General features: G+C 43.4%; 2 protein-coding genes across 7 annotated transcripts in view; one reads left to right on the forward strand and one right to left on the reverse strand.

Moving 5' to 3' along the window:
- EIF5B (eukaryotic translation initiation factor 5B) overlaps nt 1–12,163 on the forward strand; it is a 35,875-nt gene extending 23,712 nt beyond the window's left edge. The window contains exons 11-24 of the mRNA XM_064438729.1: nt 285–392; nt 537–647; nt 1,524–1,591; nt 2,717–2,858; nt 2,940–3,071; nt 3,719–3,901; nt 4,029–4,190; nt 6,576–6,707; nt 7,977–8,108; nt 8,223–8,299; nt 8,412–8,576; nt 9,533–9,671; nt 10,275–10,436; nt 11,373–12,163. Of these exons, the coding sequence (XP_064294799.1) occupies nt 285–392; nt 537–647; nt 1,524–1,591; nt 2,717–2,858; nt 2,940–3,071; nt 3,719–3,901; nt 4,029–4,190; nt 6,576–6,707; nt 7,977–8,108; nt 8,223–8,299; nt 8,412–8,576; nt 9,533–9,671; nt 10,275–10,436; nt 11,373–11,480 (1,821 nt within the window). The 3' untranslated portion in view covers nt 11,481–12,163. The remainder of the gene's footprint in view (nt 1–284; nt 393–536; nt 648–1,523; nt 1,592–2,716; nt 2,859–2,939; nt 3,072–3,718; nt 3,902–4,028; nt 4,191–6,575; nt 6,708–7,976; nt 8,109–8,222; nt 8,300–8,411; nt 8,577–9,532; nt 9,672–10,274; nt 10,437–11,372) is intronic.
- Nucleotides 12,164–15,994: 3,831 nt separating this feature from the next.
- REV1 (REV1 DNA directed polymerase) overlaps nt 15,995–19,706 on the reverse strand; it is a 61,659-nt gene continuing 57,947 nt past the window's right edge. For all 6 annotated transcript variants that reach the window (XM_064438908.1, XM_064438882.1, XM_064438901.1 and 3 more), the window contains 3 exons: nt 19,425–19,581; nt 18,449–18,551; nt 15,995–16,415 (listed from right to left, as the gene is read on the reverse strand). In XM_064438908.1, coding sequence (XP_064294978.1) covers nt 16,304–16,415; nt 18,449–18,551; nt 19,425–19,581 — 372 coding nt within the window. In that variant the 3' untranslated portion in view covers nt 15,995–16,303. The remainder of the gene's footprint in view (nt 16,416–18,448; nt 18,552–19,424; nt 19,582–19,706) is intronic.

Genomic DNA, 19,706 nt, shown 5'->3' on the forward strand with positions numbered 1-19,706 from the left:
CTGCTAGTGTCCTCAGTTTCCTTAGCCAAGATGCTTCTTCAGAACGTACCATCAACAAAGCTACATGTTAGGGGATACAGCAACTTAGCCTACTAGATTCTAACCAAAATCAAACGAAAACTGTTTTAAATTTTTGATTTGCCCAAGAAGGGAGGACAGACCTTGAATTGTCTTGAAAGTTTGTGTCCCACAGTTAACTCTGGTTCATGTATGTATGTAACTGAGTCAAGTGGTGAGCTGTTGTTTTTGGCTTATACTTATCAATTTTTGTGTCTTTTACATAGAAGCGACGAGCTGAAAACAGCAAAAACATGAACACTGAGAAGCTCAGAGCACCAGTTATCTGTGTCCTGGGGCATGTAGACACAGGAAAGACCAAAATTTTAGATAAGGTAAGGTGTGGAATGTGAAGGCACTGCCTGTGCACCTTGTTTATGCATGTGGGTTTTTTTGTTGAAAATAGGAAGAATTAAGGTGTACTTAGATTATTTTAGTCTCTTACATGTACGTATTTCTGGTCTCTTTTTTGCCTTCAGCTCCGCCACACTCATGTACAGGACAGTGAAGCTGGTGGTATCACTCAGCAAATTGGTGCGACTAACGTTCCCCTTGAAGCTATTAATGAGCAAACCAAGATGGTGAAAAATGTAAGTTATAACACTTCAAAGACTGTTGTTTTTTTTTTTTAAATATGAAATGTAAACTAGTTAAGGCCTTGTGAGATTTCCTGACACTGTCAGGTGTGTCTCCCCCATCTTTAGTATTAGGGTTGGTGTTTTTTTTTAAATTCCTATCCTCTTTGCCCCTTCCCCACCCTGCAAAGGGGAGGCTGTCTCATTTTTCATTTTAGTTGATACATTTGGTTTCATTTAATGCATTGCCACTTCTTCAGAAAAATACACAAATACCGCTTAGTCTGTTCTGGACAGTACACATATGTACACAGACTGCTTATTTGTCAATACCTTGATTTGAAATTGAGATTTTTGAAACTGAGTGTATTTTCTCTTAAGGAGGTACCTTTTTACTCTGTGTGCTGAAATTGAGCCAATTCCTGGGTGATGAATTATATTATGTTACAGAAATAGTAACTGTTCCGTATTGCTTGTTTTGGATACTATATCCTATTTTGCTTGCAGCAGCAGCTGAGTGAAAAACCTTGGTAGTGATGGCTTTTTCCAAGATGTTACGCAATTTATCAAAAATGTAAAGTCAGTGGAGAGGAGGAAATGTTCAAGACAAGGGTGATCAATCTCGCTAGCCTGAACTATTTTTTCCTCTGTAGGCTGCGTTGTCTTTCAGATTTTAACTGAACTTAAGGCCACTTGATACCTAGGGGAATGCGCTGTGTTGTATTTTTTCTATATTGAAATGAGCCTTTGACTGATTTGGTTTAAGAAGGGTGATGGCCTTAACACGTGCAACTGTATTTTTGAAGTGAAGGTTGTCAGTAATGCTGCCAGCTCTTAGGTTTATTTTTCTTGTGTAATCTTTACATGATGGCTAATATCTTGAAATGTTAGTTTGACAGAGAGAATATAAAAATTCCAGGCATGCTGATAATCGACACTCCAGGACATGAGTCTTTCAGGTAATGTTTTCTCACAATATAGTACCTCCTAGAAGTGATGGCTAAAGCATCTAGACATATTTTTAACAAAGTGCTACATCTTTGCCAAATCCATTGTGTTTCTTCTCACTTCAAAAAAAACCAGTCAACCTAAGGTAGAGGAATAAGTAAATTTGTTTAGTTTGCAGGTGCTTTTTATAACTGGTTAATTACTGTCCTTTTGTATCTGATCAATTTTCTGTCTTTGTGCCAGTTGAGCCATGAACATCTGAAAAAGCATGTAAATAACTTTTTTTAATAGTTAGTGTAAGAGGAAGGATGGAAGCACAAAGCTAGCTGGAGAAGAAAAGGTGAGGATTTCAGGTGACCTAAGTACTCTGCTATGAAAAATTAAAACATCTGCCCTAGCCTCCAGTTCATAGCACCCCAGTTAAGGTAATTGAGTTCATAAGACTGGAAGTTACCAGTTGCACAAGTCAGCTCAGTCTTGGCAGAGATGATAAGCTGTCTAGGAACACCAGAGGCATGCAGGCAAACCACTAAATCAACTTTTAAATTTAAAACATGATATGCATAACTGTACTCACTGAGGTAGTGCTCGGTTGAAATCTCCAAACAGAAGGATTAAGACTTTGATGTTCTTAAACATAAACCTCTGCAAGCATTGAAATGCCATGTTTAGGGCACTTGGTAATGTTCTGATCAGTACCTTGGTATCGTACCACTTACAGCTCTTCAGCTTCTAGCCAGGTTTTGTTTGGCACCAAAGATGTCTGATAAGCTTAGTGTTTATGTAGTATTATATGATAAACTGTCTTGTTCAGATTTTGCACTGTTTCACTGGAAATATGTCTGTTATCAGAAAAAATCAGAACACAACTTGTAAAAATATATAATACGAAAACTCTTGGGAGAATAATAGTTTCTTATTTTTGCTTACACATACTTTAATATATTCTGTTAAATTGAATTTATACAGTGTCATTTGAATGCTTTTTTGAATATAATTTACGTTTTTGAGCGGAAAAATAATTACTTGATCAGCTTTAGCTTTTTGTTGGTCAATAATTTTGACATTGCATTTGGTGTTTTCATTAATTCTGTTGCCACGTGACTGATTTTTTTTTTTTCTCTTTATTGCCACAGCAATCTAAGAAATAGAGGAAGCTCACTTTGTGATATTGCTATACTTGTAGTTGACATCATGCATGGTTTGGAGCCACAGACAATTGAATCAATAAATCTGTTGAAATCAAAGAAATGCCCCTTTATAGTAGCTCTCAACAAGGTAAGATAGCTTTTTACTCTAATAGTGTGGTTTTCTACTCTAATAGTGTATTTGGCATCTGACAACCGCTGTATTTTCAAGATTGATAGGCTATATGACTGGAAGAAAAGTCCAGATACAGATGTAGCTGTCACATTAAAGAAGCAGAAAAAGAATACGAAAGATGAATTTGAAGAACGTGCGAAAGCTATCATAGTAGAATTTGCAAAACAGGTAAGCTGGAATATTCAGTGTCCTTTGGTTAACAAAGGTGATAGTGACAGTGGGTGGTCTGGTTTATGTGGGGGGTGTCTTTGTTTTGGCAGGTTTTTTCTTTTCACAAAACAGCTTGTAATATCAAGAACACTGTTGCATCTCTTCTGACACATTGGTGTTTACCCCTCATAAACCGAACTTTGTTGTTGCTAAATTAATCTCTTAACTGCTCCATCCTTAGAGTGCTTAGTTTAGAGAAAAGTAGCAGCTAAATGCTGTGTGTGGTCAATGGAGTCATGAACAGCAGATTAAGTTTGCTGTCCCTATTCTTTCTCTCTTTCGGAATTGCCTCAGAGAATCCCATCTGTCTCTTGTTCCCTTGGTTGCTGGCAGGGCGTGAATCGCATCTGTTCTGGGAACTTCTGTTGGTGACATACAATGCTGTCTAGAAGCTAGATGTGGTAATTAGCTTTGTAGAGTTATTCCATACTGCATCCAAGAGTGGGTTGAGGCTTCGTGTTCCATAGCATACACTCAGTGACAACTGGGTTTTTCTCTTTTTAAATTGGGATTTGAAAAAATGCAATAGTAATTGACTGGGGTTGGATGTTAATACTGATGTGTGTGTATGTTGTTCCCTATGTAACTGTTAATCCTGATTCCAGGGCTTGAACGCTGCCTTGTTTTATGAGAATAAGGATCCCCGCACTTTTGTTTCTCTTGTACCTACCTCTGCTCACACAGGGGATGGCATGGGAAGTCTGATAGCTCTTCTCGTTGAGCTGACGCAAACTATGCTGACCAAGAGACTGGCTGAGTGTCAGGAGCTGAGAGCTCAAGTCATGGAGGTAATTCAGCAGCTATTCTTTGAAATTCATCTAGAAATTTCTCTTCCCTGCCCCCTTCTTCCTGGTTAAAAAGGTGTGTTTGAAGTGCTGAAGTAGGGAGTAACTTTTTTCCCCCCCTTTCACTCAGGTTAAAGCACTGCCAGGCATGGGCACTACCATAGATGTGATTTTGATTAATGGACGCCTGAGAGAAGGAGACACCATTATTGTTCCTGGGGTAGAAGGTCCTATAGTAACTCAGATTAGAGGTCTTCTGTTACCTCCTCCGATGAAGGAGCTACGAGTTAAGGTATGGAAACTGGTTAGTGTATTGATGTTCAGAGAAGGTTTAGAAACAGGAAAAAAACCCCTAAGTTTTATAAAAAATGAGAATGTAGTAGAGTGCAGTTGTATTAGCAGTATCTATGGACAAATTAAAGGGGATGACGTTGCATGTCTGGTATTTTCATGAATGTAGTTGTATATACCTATTGATGTGTCTGTCACAGTGGCAAAGAAAAGAATCAAGGAGTTGTCCTGCAGTGAGCATTAAGATGTGTACGCTTTAGTAAGGGATTCAAGCGTGTGGCTATGTGTGAGGGAGGTACGCATCGTAAGTGGAAATTGGAGTGTAGTAGTACAACGAATTCTGAGTTAAAGTATATGTTGTTAGTAAAAATTATTAGTTTTTTTAAATAACAAAAATCATATACGCTTACATTTGAGAAAAGTGAACAAGTGAGTTTCTAGGAGTAGTTGGTGAGTGGCAATGACCAGGACTTCAGCAGAATCTGCAGCCTCTTGTCATTTTCAAGAGTTGTTGGGGGTTTTGCTGCCCTAGTCTTAATAGACTGGGGAGAGACACTGAATTGGAGATCCTGCCTCTCTTGCTTTCCATGAAAGGAAGAGGAGAGCCACAGAAACTAGAGGCTGTAAATACTTTAAAACATACGTTAATAGTAATACCTACAATTCAAAGATGATGAAAAGAGCTGCTCTGGTTTTTCCTGTGCAAAAGGGGAGGAATGCATGTCTAAGCCCATTTTGCTGAGGGCAAACAGAAAACCGTACAGATAACCTAGGTTGAGTGTATTAGGACAGGCCTTAAAGGTTTGGCTTAGCAGTGGAAAACTAGCATTGGAGTCCTAATCTAAGGCTGTAACAATTGTGTTCTTCACAATGTGTCACTGGAGGCCACTGCAGTCCTTACTGTTTAATCTAGTTCCTTCCCGTAAAATAGTACTAATTGCTGCGGCCTGGGTTTACGTTGCCGTTCTCTCTGCCACAGTGATCCTTGGTCATGAGACCATTGTGGCCTCAGAGGTGCTGAAGGGTGCAGAATTGACGTTGAGGTGTAGCCTGAGCAAGAGCTTCTTGGCCTGCTTTAAATAAGAAGATGAGCCAGTCCTTCCACTTGTGCGTGTAGCAGTCTGATACACCTGTGGGGTACGACAGTTGCCTCGGACAGTCTTAACTTGGGCTTCCTGCTCAGGAGTGCAGCTTTAGAGTAATAACTTGATAATGGCTAGAGAGTGGCAAAAGGAAAATTGATGTGTATGCTTAGACTATGTTCTCTGCTTTGTTGGAAGCTGTTGAATATATTCGGGTACCATGAGGAATGAATTGAAAGCATTTGTCTACTTGCTTCCCTTTATTTAAAGCAGAAGATAAACTGGTGTGTGAGACTCTTATGAGACTGAAGGGTTTTTTGTGGGATTGGACAGCAATGTAACAGATCACAGGTCCCCATCAACAAGATCTTCAGATGAGGTTCTGCACTTTGGTGGGAGATGGAGCACAGGGTACCAGCACCAAGACAAAGAACACTGGGTTGGGAACCTTTAGCTGGAGAAGTGGATCTAGGGGAGCTTTATTTTTTTTTTTTTGAAGGAGACAATGAGGATACGTTTTATTTCAGCCTGCCCATGGGGAATTGTCATCCTTAAAATAAGTCCCAGATTTTGGGGTGAAGGGCGAAAGAATAGAGGCTTGCAGGAACAAAGTGCTTACTGAGGAAGGAAGCTGCCTTGCAGTTTCAAGAAAAGGTTGGAACATTTCCTAAGCAAAAGAAATGAAGAAATAAACCAGAAAATTGCTCCAACGTTGATTTAAAGGTCTTCAGAAATAACTGCTGCTCTGATGCCTTGGGGCCATGCCCTGAGTGGGGAGAGATCTTCAAGGTTCCCCTGGGTGGGGAGGAGCACTTGGGGAATCAAGCATGGAACTATGTGTGGGAGAAGGCTGGATGGGAGGATGAGGCAGCTCTTCTCTCACAGGGCCTGGGGCTGTATCAGCTCTAGTGCTTTAGTTCAGCTGTCAGCATCTTCCCCTTACTTCCCTGTGGGGCTGAATTTGTGTGTGGGTTTTTTTTTAGTGAGCAGCTGCCTTCCCCTGCTTGCTCTTTTCTAGTATATATTCCTTTTTGGCCACCGTCTTTGTTTTTAGACTATTCCCCCTGCCCTCCTTGGAAGGGGCAGGAACGTATCTGATGGGAGGGGGAGCAGGTGGACTGAAACAGCATGTCAGGAATGTGAAGTAGAGAAAAACCAGTGATGAAGGACGGGAGGTGCTGGAGTTCACTGCCGTGCAGTCTGTTGTGCTTGCTGGTGGCAAGGTCTTTAGCTGCTCAGCACTACTCGGTGCTGCTGTGTAGCATCCACATGAACTCTTTGCTATTGCGTATTCTCCTTTTCAGAACCAGTATGAAAAGCACAAAGAGGTCGTTGCTGCTCAAGGTGTGAAGATTCTTGGGAAAGATTTGGAAAAAACATTGGCTGGTTTGCCATTGCTTGTAGCATATAAAGAGGATGAAGTCCCAGTCCTCAAGGTAAGATGGCTTATGCTAAAATAAGGCACTTAAACTGATGGTGACTGAGTCCTCTGGTGCTGACGCTTATTCAAATTTGAAAGCTCAGTATGCAAGTAACTTGCTTTTTTTGGCTGTGTGTTAAAAACTGTTAAAATAACATGCTATAGCCTTGTGTCCATGTGAAGCATTAGCGTGGTGATGGGTTTAGTATCTTGACCCTTGGCTTTTCCCTGATATTTTGCTGGGGTGTCTCTGCTGGTAGAGTAAGGTTTGAAAACAAGTATCATAGTGTAGTTGGACTATATGTTAATTACTGATCTGGTATTCATAGTAATTTATGCAGATCTTCCCATTAAATTGTTTTAGGCAAATATCTGCCAGTGGAGTTGTTCAAACCATCATAGTTGTGAAGCTGATTTAAGACTGCTGTAGTAAATGCCTTTTGACTTATACTTTAAAAACGGCAGAGGAAAGAATGTAGCTATCTCAAAATCAAAATTGAGAAGAGATGCTCCTGTTCTCCAAAGCCAGGAAGTTAGTTCAAAAAGGAAACTCTCATGTTGATAGCTTGCTTTCAACCATAGTTTTGCTTTAAGTAGACAGAAGGCTAACTTTGCCTCTAAAGGGAGGTTAGTCTTTCAGGCCCTCCAAATACAGACCTTGTTTCTGCGTACACATGAGTATGTAAAGTGTACTAGTAGTAGATATGTGAAGGCTTAAAGTAAATGGCAACACCCATTCAGTTGGCAGAGGAAAAGACCGAGTGGGTTTAAAAGGCACGGGCTCTCAAAACACAATTTTTTAACTTCTCTGAAAGCAGCAAAATGGCCTTGCTGCTCTTGTATCCTCTGTTTTGCACCCAGGCTTAAAGAGTGTTCAGAGCCCTTTCCAGCTCATGGTTTTAGGAACGTCTGCTTTTATTGTTGACCCTCAGTTAGGCAACCACAGATAGTGCCACACGCTGCGGGGCGTGGGCGCGCTCGGTCTTGCCAGTAGAAACTTAAGAGTGCTGGGAAGAGCAATGTGTAGTCTGTGGAGAAACGTTCCTGGCTCCCAAGATGGGCATCTGCTTTGTGCCACATGATCACCTTGCAAAACCCTCAAGTCCAGTTCAGTGCAGACTTTTCCAGTGCCAGAAATGGGCAGCGGTGTATCGCCAAGTACCAAGTCGGTACCTCTGGGTATGGCTGCCGCATCCTTTCAGCAGCTCATGAACAGAAAAACTTTGTACCCTGAGGCATGATAGCAATAGAACTAAAAGTTGCTTTTGCTTCTTTTTTCCTGAAGGATGAACTAATACATGAACTGAAGCAAACACTGAATGCAATCAAATTAGAAGAGAAAGGTGTTTATGTCCAGGCTTCTACTTTAGGCTCTTTGGAAGCATTACTTGAATTTCTTAAAACATCAGAAGTGCCAGTAAGTACTTCTGTGCTGTGCCTGATGTTCTTGTTTCTACGTTTTAGTTGATAACTGTTTCCTTTTGACTCAGAAAGATTAGTGACTGATCTGTGTGGCTTTCCTCTTCGTCAGTATTCAGGAATTAATATAGGTCCTGTCCATAAAAAAGATGTTATGAAGGCATCGGTTATGTTGGAGCACGACCCCCAGTAAGTAACTTCTTTGCTTTACTCTGTTAAACGCGTGGTGGTGTTTGAGGAAGGGCCGCTCTTTGGCTCTGTGGTCTGTCTAGTGAACCGCCTGACTTCTTATCACTTACAGATACGCAGTCATTCTGGCATTCGATGTGAGGATCGAACGGGATGCGCAGGAAATGGCTGAGAGTTTAGGAGTTAGAATTTTTAGTGCTGAAATAATTTATCACTTATTTGATGCCTTCACAAAATATAGACAAGACTACAAAAAACAGAAACAAGAGGAATTCAGGTAAGTAAGAGCAATCCTGTTCTGGATGCTTCCCAAATAAGTGTCTTTTAATTGTTTTATTACAAATGAAATTGCATTTAACATCTTGTTTCCATGTTGTTTTTTAGCATGTAGCTCTGATGGGAAGGAAGGAAAGGAGGAAGAGGGTAGGACAGTAACTCCAGTCTAATTGTGTACACCTGGGATTAGGCTGAGTAGGGTGAGAGTTGTGAAGCAGTACTAAGATTTAGCCAAAACTATTGTGTAAAGTTCTTACCAAGGTTCACTTTGTGTGCTTAGCTTCTGTTCCTAGTTTGTGACAGGTGGGTTAGTCTTGCAGAGCTAAGAGACAAAACTAAAGGCATTTAGATACTGTGGTTTCACATTTATGCAATTCCAGTGTACGGGGCTTAATTCTGACTGCAGTAACATGTATTTGCAATCATTTAAGAATTTATAGGTACCCAAAATGAATTTTTGGCATCTGTGTCATTAGTCCTCAGTAAAGTAAGGACAGACAAAATAAATGAGAATGTATTTCATTTCATATTGATCCCAGTTGGAGTTTGCGTACCTCAGTGTTCAAACGTATTGGTTCACTTTGCAAACAAAAATTTTGAATTTTTGGAGTCCGTGTGATGAGCTGAGGCAATAATATTTCTATTCCTGTGCTCTTCTGAGATTATGATTATACTGTAAAATTACTATTCCTTTGGTCTTGGTCTTAGTTGACTGCCCAAGGCAGTCAGAATAAAACCCATGCCAGCCGTGCTTGATTATTGTTCCCTGTAGTTCTTGAAGGTCAAGTATTGACTAGAATTACCGAGACTGGAAGAGCGTTTTCCTGCTCCATCTCTCTCCAGGTGACACTCCTAGAATAAATGCCCAAGGAGCATGGGAGAAAGCCAGACTGTTAATGTTGTGTACACTGCTCCAGTTATCTGTTTCAAAATGCCTTTTCTTTTGTCATCCTCCAGGCATATAGCCGTGTTTCCTTGCAAGATGAAAATACTCCCTCAGTTCATTTTCAACTCTCGTGACCCAATAGTGATGGGTGTGGTGGTGGAGGCCGGCCAGGTGAAGCAGGGGACTCCCATGTGCGTACCTAGCAAAAACGTAAGTAAGCGCCTCTTCTCAGTAAAGGTTTAATCTGCCTGGTGGTTCCTGGGATGACGCACTGGGAATGCTTGTGTGCCTTCCCTCAGCGTGCAGAGTTTTGGTAGGAGATGAGATCCAGACTCTTGGATCAAGTCTCTTTCCCAGTGATCTTGCTGTTCTCTGCTGGAACAGAGGCAAGTCCTGTAGCGGGGCCCAGCCTCTGGACTGCCGGCCCTGTGAGGAAGCACGGCTAGAGGGTGTTTGTCAGTCGACCTCCCTCCTCCCCTGCTGCCATTTCCCTGTTGTGGTATAAAGTAATAAGCAAAACTGTCGTTCCTGGTACCTCATAAGGGTGGGGGATGGACACCTCCTGACATCTTCAGGGGTGAAAAATTGACACTGGATGGACATGGAAGGAACTGTGGATGGTTTGACGTTGCTGCCCTTTTCCATACGATGTGCTTACAGTGCAGCGTGTATGGCTTTGCCAGTTCTGAGGTGGCCGCTCCGTTAGTGCGGTGGTCCTGTGAGCAATTCTGTATATGTAAACCTGAGTCGAGAGAGGTGTGTGTGCGCTGGGGTCTTGTGGGCGGGTGTTACAACTGCCTCATTCTATTACAGTTTGTTGAAATTGGAATAGTTACAAGTATTGAAATAAACCATAAGTCAGTGGAGGTTGCAAAAAAAGGCCAAGAAGTATGTGTAAAATTGGAACCTATTCCTGGTGAATCGCCTAAAATGTACGGACGACATTTTGAAGCAACAGATATCCTCGTCAGCAAGGTAAAAGCAGTCTGCATTTTTGGAGAGGGCTTATGACGTGGTGGTAGCTTGTGTGAAGTGGAAGTGTTGCACGAAGCCTAAAACGTACGCTAGAAACCTTCCATCAGAGACCCACAGGTACTTGAAATGGTTCATGTGTGGCATTATTCAGCTGAGTTTCTCTGTAGCCTTGTTTTGAGGCTTGTGCTAGTGCCCCTCAAGAGGACCGAAGGAATGATGCACTGCAGCTAAAAATACCTTGCAGCTTCCTGCACCTGAGAGGGTAAAATGCTAAATGAGCTATTTTCGTTCTGTTGTATGTAGCTTGTGCTCAGAGCAGCGTAGCAGCCTCCTGTGGCACGACAGCACGATTGTGTTTGCCTAGCTTTGAAATTGTGCAATAAATAGCAATACTTCAGTTGCTCTGATTCTGGAACGCTGGGATCGGATGAGGAGATGATCCCTTACTCCATTTTTCTGCTGTCAGAGGCGAAGCCAGAGCTCTCTGCACCCGCAACTGCCTTAGTTACTGTGTGGTGAGACGCACCCGCCACACACGTGCCACATGCGCTGGGGGCAAGTAGCCAGAGGGACTTTTCAGGTGGAGGTGCAGGGCCTGTTTCAGGGCCCGGGAGGTGGTGCTGGTGCTGCGGGCACCGGGGGAGGCGGGAGGTTCTCTCCGGCTGCAGGTTCAGATTCTTGCCGTACGGCACGAGGCCGTAAGATGGTCTGTGCTTCTGCAGCCTCCAAAGCCTGCGTAAGGGCTGTGGGGGGTAGCGAAGGGAAGTGACTGGGATGGGTTGTGCAGCAGATCTGTTGCAAAACTGGGATTCGCACCAGCTTTCCTGCGTGCAAATGGATGCCCTTTCTTCAGATAAATGGCTTCCAACACGCTAAAAGCTGCCTTTGTTAACATGTACCTGCACGTTTCTGATGGGTTTGTCTCGTGTGTTACAGATCAGCCGTCAGTCCATCGATGCTCTGAAGGACTGGTTCAGGGATGAAATGCAGAAGTCTGACTGGCAGCTTATAGTAGAGCTGAAGAAAGTGTTTGAAATCATCTAGATAACTTTTTACAGCAATGGGGAGGCAGGAATAAACGCGCTATTCCTGTTCTAAAAGTTACCAACAAAGTCGTATATTGAAGACAGTGTTGGATATATGTTTGCGAGGAAAATATGCGGATAAAATGTTTTCCATGAGAAACCAAGAAATTTACACTGGTTTGACAGTGGTCAATTTACATGTTCCCATGGTTCCAATGTGCCTGTTGACCTCTCCTACTGCCCTTCCTAATACTGGCTGCTGTTTTAAAGTTTGCCCTTCCTTCTCTCACACCTTCCTTCCACCCTCTTTCCTTCCCCCTCTCCAAAATAAAACAAAATAAATTGAATTTTTATTACAGAACTAAAGCTCTTTCACTTTTATACTGATGAGATCAGTACTGCAGTATTTGATTAACCAAGCTTCTGCAGACTTTGTGATTCTTGGGACATTTTTGATGTAAGAAGTACTTCTTTATTTATGCGTACCTCTTCCCTTGACTCTCTTTTCCAACATTCTTCTGCTTTGTGCCTATAGAAATTTTTTTAAATAGAAAATTAGGCAATTGGATATTTCTGTATTTGCTTTGTGTGAAACAATGATGTAAAGCATAGTTGGCCGCCTTTTACTGCTTGTACAGTTCATGAAAGTCGACCTGTAATCATTATAACGCAGAGCCGCAAATAAAGGAGATGGACATAGTAGCCCATTTGTTTTACGGTTTGCTTCAATAAACAAAGTTTTGCTTCATCGGCTGTGACAGGCATGGAAGTGCCAGGCGGAGGCTTGCCTCTCCGTGCCTGGCAGAGCAATGGAGGCGTGTTTCCAGCAAAGGCGTTTCTTCAAAGGTGTTTCTTTCTCTGGCTTTGCTTCCCCTCGCGGAGTGCGTGTTGTGCACGGTGTGATGCTGGTGGCTCATGTCTCTTGCCGTGTTCCCGAAGCACTGGACTTGCAGGCCCAGTGTTTAGCGAGTCCCGACTCCCAGAGGGGCTCTGCTGGGAGGAGCTTGGATGTGGCGTCTCTTCTCCAACGGCTGCTCGGAGTCGGGGTAAGCACCTGCAAAACGATTGTCCGCAAGCAAGCGCTGGCCTTGGATGCTGCATCAAAGCTCTCGAGTCATCAGACGCCGTGGGACTGAACCACTTCAAAAGGCCTTTGGTTAATGTGGTCTGTGATGACCAGGAGTTGGTCTGTCTGGAATCCCGGCATCCTCCTACCCCTCCTTCCTCCTGGTTCCCTGCTTCGGATGACAGCTTGACACACCTCTCGGCAGGTAGTCTCCCGGTCACTTACAGCTCCGGGAGTAAGCTGAACAAACGCTTTTCAGAAGCACAAGCTGAAACAAGATCACTATTGATTTTTCATGTAGCTGAGATTTTTAGCATTTAAAATATTTACAGGAGTTTAAGTTGCAATACGCAGTTTGGGATTTCTTCTGTCACTTAGGTTAATATTTTTGTTAGAAAAAATCTGGATTTTATAATTGGGATTGTGTGGACTCCATTACAAAGGAACATTTAATAACTTACCTCCTTTGGCAATGGAATTTAAATTACCAGGATTTTTTTGGTTTGTTAGACTTGAACCTTGCTGTTGCAAAGGACCTTTTCAGCACGGTCGGTGCGTGGTGCAAACTCGCATTGCTGGGTGTGTCGGAGGTTTAGTGTAGAATGATCACAGTGAGGTGACTGCATTTGTTATGATTTTCTTTTGCAAACTATGCAATCATGAAAACTACACTAATAAAAAGTTCTTAAGTTAAGAACCCAGATGTCAAACATTGTGGTCTTGATGTATTGATTGTTTCTGCGAATGCGGAAGGGTGCGCTTCCCACAGGTAAAAGCTCTAGGAAAAGGATCGCGCTGCTGTTGTGGAACTTATAAAACACCTTTGCTAAAAGGCTTTAGGGAAGCAGATGACTGCTGAATATAATATTTAAGGGCATGAAGCAGGGATCACTAAGGGAGAATGAAAATATAATTACAAATAACTGAGTAAGGTTAAGTAATGCTTTGAGGTTGTTTTTATTTTTAAAATCCTGGTTTCAAGTCTGTCTTGAGCAGCACTCGCACAACCCGAGCTGCGTACCTGCAACCAAGCTGGTAATGTACTTGCTTGAATTTCAGCAAATATTCCTCTGTGTGAACAATAAACATGCCAGTTTTCTTAAATAGGGGAAAAAAGAAAAAGCTTCAAGAGCAGCAACTAAAGAGGCTCTAAAGGAAAATAGTGGAAACCTAGAGACTTGGTTCAGGTAAGGTCCCTCTCTCTCGCTGTAGGTATCTATCTCCACACAGATGCTGTTAGACAGGCTCGCTTGAGCTGCAAAAAACCAGTCTTAACTTACCAGAGCCTGGCTGCCGTTGGAAGGATCTGTTGCAGTCAGCAAGTCCAACCCTTTCCTGTGTGCAGGGGAGGGGCAGTGGGAGCAGGTTCCACAGGACTCGTGTTGGGTTTTGAGCATCCCCACTGCTGGAGCAGCCACTACTCCTGTGGACAGCCAGCCTGCTCCAGGGCGTGCCTGGCAGGGTGTGTGTCTAAAAGGAATGTTTTGTGCTGGTTTTGTGCCCTTTCACTTGATACTGCAGAGCAGTGTCTGTCTTTATTCCCCTTCAGGTGCTTATGGTTAGATGAGATCCCCCTGAGCCTTCTCTTTTCCAGGTGGGACAGCCCCAGGTGGGACAGCCCCAGGCCTCTCAGCTCCTCCATGTTCTGTGAGAAAGCTCCCTGCCCGTAAGCACCTTTGGCCTCGTGTTGGCATTGCTCTGATGCCTGCGTCCCTCTTGTACTGGGCAGCCCAGAACTGGCCCCAGCACTCCGTGTGTGTCCCACCAGGGCTGAGCAGAGGGGAAGAATCTCCTCCTTTGACCTGCTGGTGATCTTCTTCCTCATGTGAGCTGGGGGCCTGTTGCCTACCTCTGCTGTGAGCCGAGTATCGCTGGGCTCAGGCAACCCACAGGGCCTGAGCTGTGGATCTGCTTTCTGGCCAGCTGGCCCCCTGTGCCTGGGGCAGCTCCTCCTTGGGTGCACAACTTTGTGCTGCTTCTTGTTGAACTTCACGAGGTTCCCACCAGCCCATTGCTCCAGCCGGTGGGTCTCTCCAGGTGCAGCACAGCCCTCTGCCTTATCAGCCATGCTTCCCTCCTCAGCAAAGTCGGTGAGGGTGTGCTCTGTCCCATCACCCAGGACATCAGTGAAGATGGTGAACAGGATGGGCCCTGGCACTGCTGGTGGGGTTACACCACTTGGGCCTGGCGCCTACAGGAGCTTGTGCCACTACTGGCCGTGCCCAGCACCTGCCTCCTAAGGTGACGTTCAGCCTGTGTCCCTGGCTCTAGCCCACCTTTCAGCAGCTTGTCTATCGGGATGTTACAGGAGATGCATCTACTGCCCTTCCTGCATCCATCACCTTGTTGTAGAAGGCTGCTACGTCAGTACCTCTCCCAGCGTGCATTACAAGGGCTGCCAAGGGCACAACCTAAAGCTCAAAAATGCTGTCGCTGCTGTAACCTGTGCTGCAGCCAGTGGCGTGACCGCAGAGCGACTGCTGCTCTAGCTGGTCTGTACTGTGGCTAATTCAAGTGCAGCAGCTCCTGCCCCGTGGTAGCAGAGATGCTTCTGGCCAGGCTGGTGGTGCAAATCCCGTTCCAGGGCTAGCTCCAGTTTGTGTTCCATCTTTCAATTCTACAGCCAGGTGTGTCCACACCCATCCAGGGTTATGTGGGTACTTCTGATTTCCACCCCACCCTCATAATTTCTTTAGAAAATGAACAGATTTTCTTACCACCTGTGTTTTCTTCAAGTGGTCTTCGTTCTTTCCAGGCACCTGAACAGTCTTTCTTTGCAGTATTGGGCCAAATACGGCTATAGGAGGCTGATGTGCATCTGGAAAAATCAGACTTGCCCACGACACACAGCATACAGCTGCAAGCATGCCCCTCCCTACCAGGGACACAACCAGCGCTGTTCATTTCACTTCTGCTACTTGCTACAGCCTATTTTGTTATGTTGCATAAAAGAAGCGCATGTCGCGGGCTGGGAAGAACTATGGTATTTTAAGAGTGGAACGTGGCTCTCTGCTGGGTAGGAGCAATGCAGAGGGCCAATACAGACTTAAACAGTGCTCTGTGCTGGCTTCTCCCTGGTGCCTTTATAGCACTTCTTTTGCGTAACTATTTAAAGAGCTCCATTTGTTCTCCTCTGCAAGCAGAGTCCACCTGAGAACACAGATCTTGGAGAGCAGTTACGCTTCAGCCAACACCGTGTGGGCTCTGGGCAGGGCTGGGCCACACTGGTTTCTGTCTTTGAAGGATGAAAGTGAAAATGAGCTAATGTTCTCTTGGCTTAAAATCTGTAATAAAGTCAGCGGAGAAGAAACAAAAAGCAGCCAGGTGACTGCACAGCAGTCTCGTAGGCGTGTTGAGGCAGATTCACGCTGTAAAACTTTGTGAAATGAATCGAAGCTGCAGCTTTAGTAAAAGGGGTTAAGTATATTCAAACTGAAGCATCACAAAATAGAATCAGTACAAAAATATACATACAGTTCTTTATTAAACAACTGTAAACACTTCACTGTAAAAATCCATAAAACTTTATAAACAAACATTTTGTAAATAGATTCTATACTACAATAAAAGAATTTTAACACAATTATTTACATGCAATACTGACAAATTTGGCACTTTCTGAAAAGAAATGTACAAAACACTTTGTTGTTTAAAAAGAAATTTGAAATTATAAAAACTCAGGGCATTACTATCATGCACTTTGCAAATACCTCACAAGCACTTATGGCACAGCTAGCAGAGAGCTCCAGGCTCTCATCAAGCTCTTTACTACAAGTTCAGATAACTTTTAATGTGCTTCCGTAAGTTTGTTGTAAAACTACCTGAACATTGTCAAGAATGAAGTCAAATGCCATATTCCAAACTGATTCCACAGATGACTGCATTAACCTGAAGGGGAAGAGGAAGAAGAGGGAGAAAATTACCATTACAGAACCAGGGCTTTCTACAGTCAGTTTTGGTCTTTAAACTAGAAAACAAGACCACAACAGTTGACGATGAGCAATGCTTTGATTCCATCTTGGTAACGCCCTATCTCTCCAAATATACCAGGTCTAATCTAATGCCACAGATTCCTCTGCTGTTCAGCGGTGAGATTTCTGATTTGAACGGTGTCCCACCGACTTGTACGGGTCACCCTTTTGCAGTGGCGGTAAGCCTGCCATGGAAGCAGAGACCATCTGCCAACCTCATCCTTAAGAATCAGAAATAGCAAGCTTCTGGATCCTGCTCTTTCCTTCCTCATCCCAACACATACACACTACTTTTTTCTTCCAAGGAATGCCAAGTGTGATTAAGACATTGAAATATGAGGTTTTGGGAGCCAAAATATTGTGTTTATTACTAAAACTGGAACTAAATAATGGAGGCCCACAGAGAGCTATGAGTTACCTCTACCATTCAGCTGTTACTAAAGCAAATTAAGGAAACGCCCAAGGAAAACAAAGTAGCTCTGTACTCTCCAAATCCCCTTCTAGATCACCACTACAGGAGAGCAGAGAGTTCCTACTCTTACAGCTTTGGAAGACCTAACATCAGTATCATAAGGACAACTGAGTATCACCAACTCCTGACGCCTTGTTAACAGGCTTTGGAGGAATGTGCTGCCGTCAGCGCACATCTCGTGCTGGGACCAGGAATAGGAGGTGATGCTTTCTGCAGAATTTTATAAGGATTTTAATATATAGCATTCTACAAAGCCATTAACTGCACTGTGCAGTTTGCATTTTCTGAGGCCCAAAGCCATCCCGTAATGCAGAAGCATAGCAAAGTTTTTACGTTGCTCTGGCCTTTTGGGTGTTGGTTAATTATTTTTGTGAAATAAACACTTTCCAGATATAAGACATGGAAAGCTGAGCTCCATAGTTAACTATCCTGGGCTGCATTAAAAGGAGTGTGGCCAGCAGGTCAAGAGAGGTTATCCTCCCCCTCTACTCTGCCCTAGTGAGACCTCATTTGGAGTACTGTGTCCAGTTCTGGGCCCCCCAGTTTAAGAAGGACAGGGAACTGCTCGAGCAAGTCCAGCAGAGAGCTACCAAGATGATCAGGGGGCTGGAGCATCTCCCTTATGAGGAAAGGCTGAGAGACTTGGGTTTGTTCAGCCTGGAGGAGAGAAGACTGAGGGGGGATCTCAGCAATACCTACAAATATCTAAATATCAGGATGATGGGACTGGACTCTTTTCAATAGTGCCCAATGACAGGCCAAGGGGCAATGGGCACAAGCTGGAACACAGGAAGTTCCAGCTAAACATGAGAAAAAACTCCTTCCCTGTGCGGGTGCCAGCGCAGTGGCACAGGCTGCCCAGGGAGGCTGTGGAGTCTCCTTCCCTGGAGACATTCAAACCCTGCCTGGCCATGGTCCTGTGCCCCCTGCTCTGGGTGTCCCTGCTCAAGCAGAGGGGGTTGGACAAGGTGGTCTCTAGAGGTCCCTTCCAACCCCTGCCGTTCTGTGATTCTGTGATCAGTTAGTAAGCAAGACATAAATGGAACTTGGGCCTCCTGACTCATGGGAAGAGTAATAGGAGCACAGGAGCTAAGTAATAAAAATGGATTTAAGAGGTTGGAGAGATGAGACAGGACCTGGATACAGCAGGAGAACTGAAATCAGAGGAAACAAAGGATTCTAAGGTGACATGATAAATGAAGGAGAAAAGGATGATGAAAAAGGACAATGATGACAAGGACTACATCCTTTGGAAACAAAAGACTTTGTAGCAAATACTATTAAATGCTATTATTAATTTTTCACAAATTACCTATTTTATCTGCCCAACTTCTTTCCCCCCTCCCCAGTTTTCGGAGAGAAATATTTACGCTTATGGATGGAATGTCTAATAGGCTTGTGGCCTCACAATGAAGCATCTAGGGCGTAAGTGCTAACAAAAACAGTCTAAGTGTCACAAGTACTAGCAAAAAAGCTACCTTTTCATGTACTTAACAACCAGATCTAACTTCTCCAAATCTTTTTCTTCTATTAGATCAGTACAATACTTCACAACCTGTAGAATGTCTTCTTCCATAGGATCTGTAATAGAAGAAGAGAGAACTTTTCTCTAAGTATACTAAGAACTCTAGATCATAGAATAATTGAAGTCCAATAGAAAGATATTCTGCAGTGTTCATGCATCAGGGGCTGATCCGACAACTGCTGTATTCCCGTACCTCCCCCCAACATCACAAGTTGTGTACATAAAAGGACTGCAAGGTCCTGAAATATCTGTCTTGTAGATCTTTTTTTTCCTTCAGTAAGAACAAATGACAGCCAAGCTAATATTAGCCAAAGGGAAAATAAATGGAGATTTAGAATGGAATGGCTGTTTCGAAGGAGAATAGTAATGTCCAGGGCATGACGGATCTCACAGGTCAAGTTTCCTAAGGTATTAAGGCATTGCTAATTGTTTGACATAATGTTAAAATTCAAATCACAATTTAGCAACAGTGTTACACTTCTGCACTTTATTCTAGAATTCTTTCTAGCAATTATTTGGAAAAAAAACCCCCTGCATTCCTTTGCGTCTAAAATGACATCTTCATAAAAGAGGAATTCCCTTGCAATAGCTTCCATCCTAATGGTTGTAACATGTTGGACAAAATAAGGAAAACCTCCCGCACAAGTAACATCAAGGCATAAGACAAGGGCCTGATGCATGGTTTGAAGAGAAAGCGGGCACATTTGCATGATGCTAAGTGAGAAACAGCAGCCGGCAAAAACACAGAGTAACAACTGAGTAGGAAGAACCAAGTTACTCCAAGATTTCAAGGCAGTGAGACTGCAAGATTACTGTGAAAAATAACCAGTGAAAGGAAGAGTGAAGGAAGAAAGTCCACAAAAGCCTGTTAAAAAAAATAGTTTTCCTTGTGATGCACGTGAGATCATCACTAGCATGACATCCTGTACCTGAAATAGTTGTAATCCATTCTTTCAGCAACGTCTTTACATCGTTGAATTCAACAGCTCCAGCTAAGTTGGGTGCTTGTGGCCTAAATGAACTGGGCTGTTCAGACTGCAGAGCTGAGGGGCCTGAAGAATCTGACGTTGATGGAACTGCTTCTGGCTGTTCCAAACATAAAAGTTGATAATGCTTAGTCTGACAAGTATGGTAACACCACATATATACACAGAGAAGCACCCAGTAAAGAAAACGAGCTGCGTTTGTGAACATGGACTAAGTCTAAAGAA

This window comes from Phalacrocorax carbo, chromosome 1 (assembly GCF_963921805.1).
Source record: "Phalacrocorax carbo chromosome 1, bPhaCar2.1, whole genome shotgun sequence".
Lineage (NCBI taxonomy): Eukaryota > Metazoa > Chordata > Aves > Suliformes > Phalacrocoracidae > Phalacrocorax > Phalacrocorax carbo.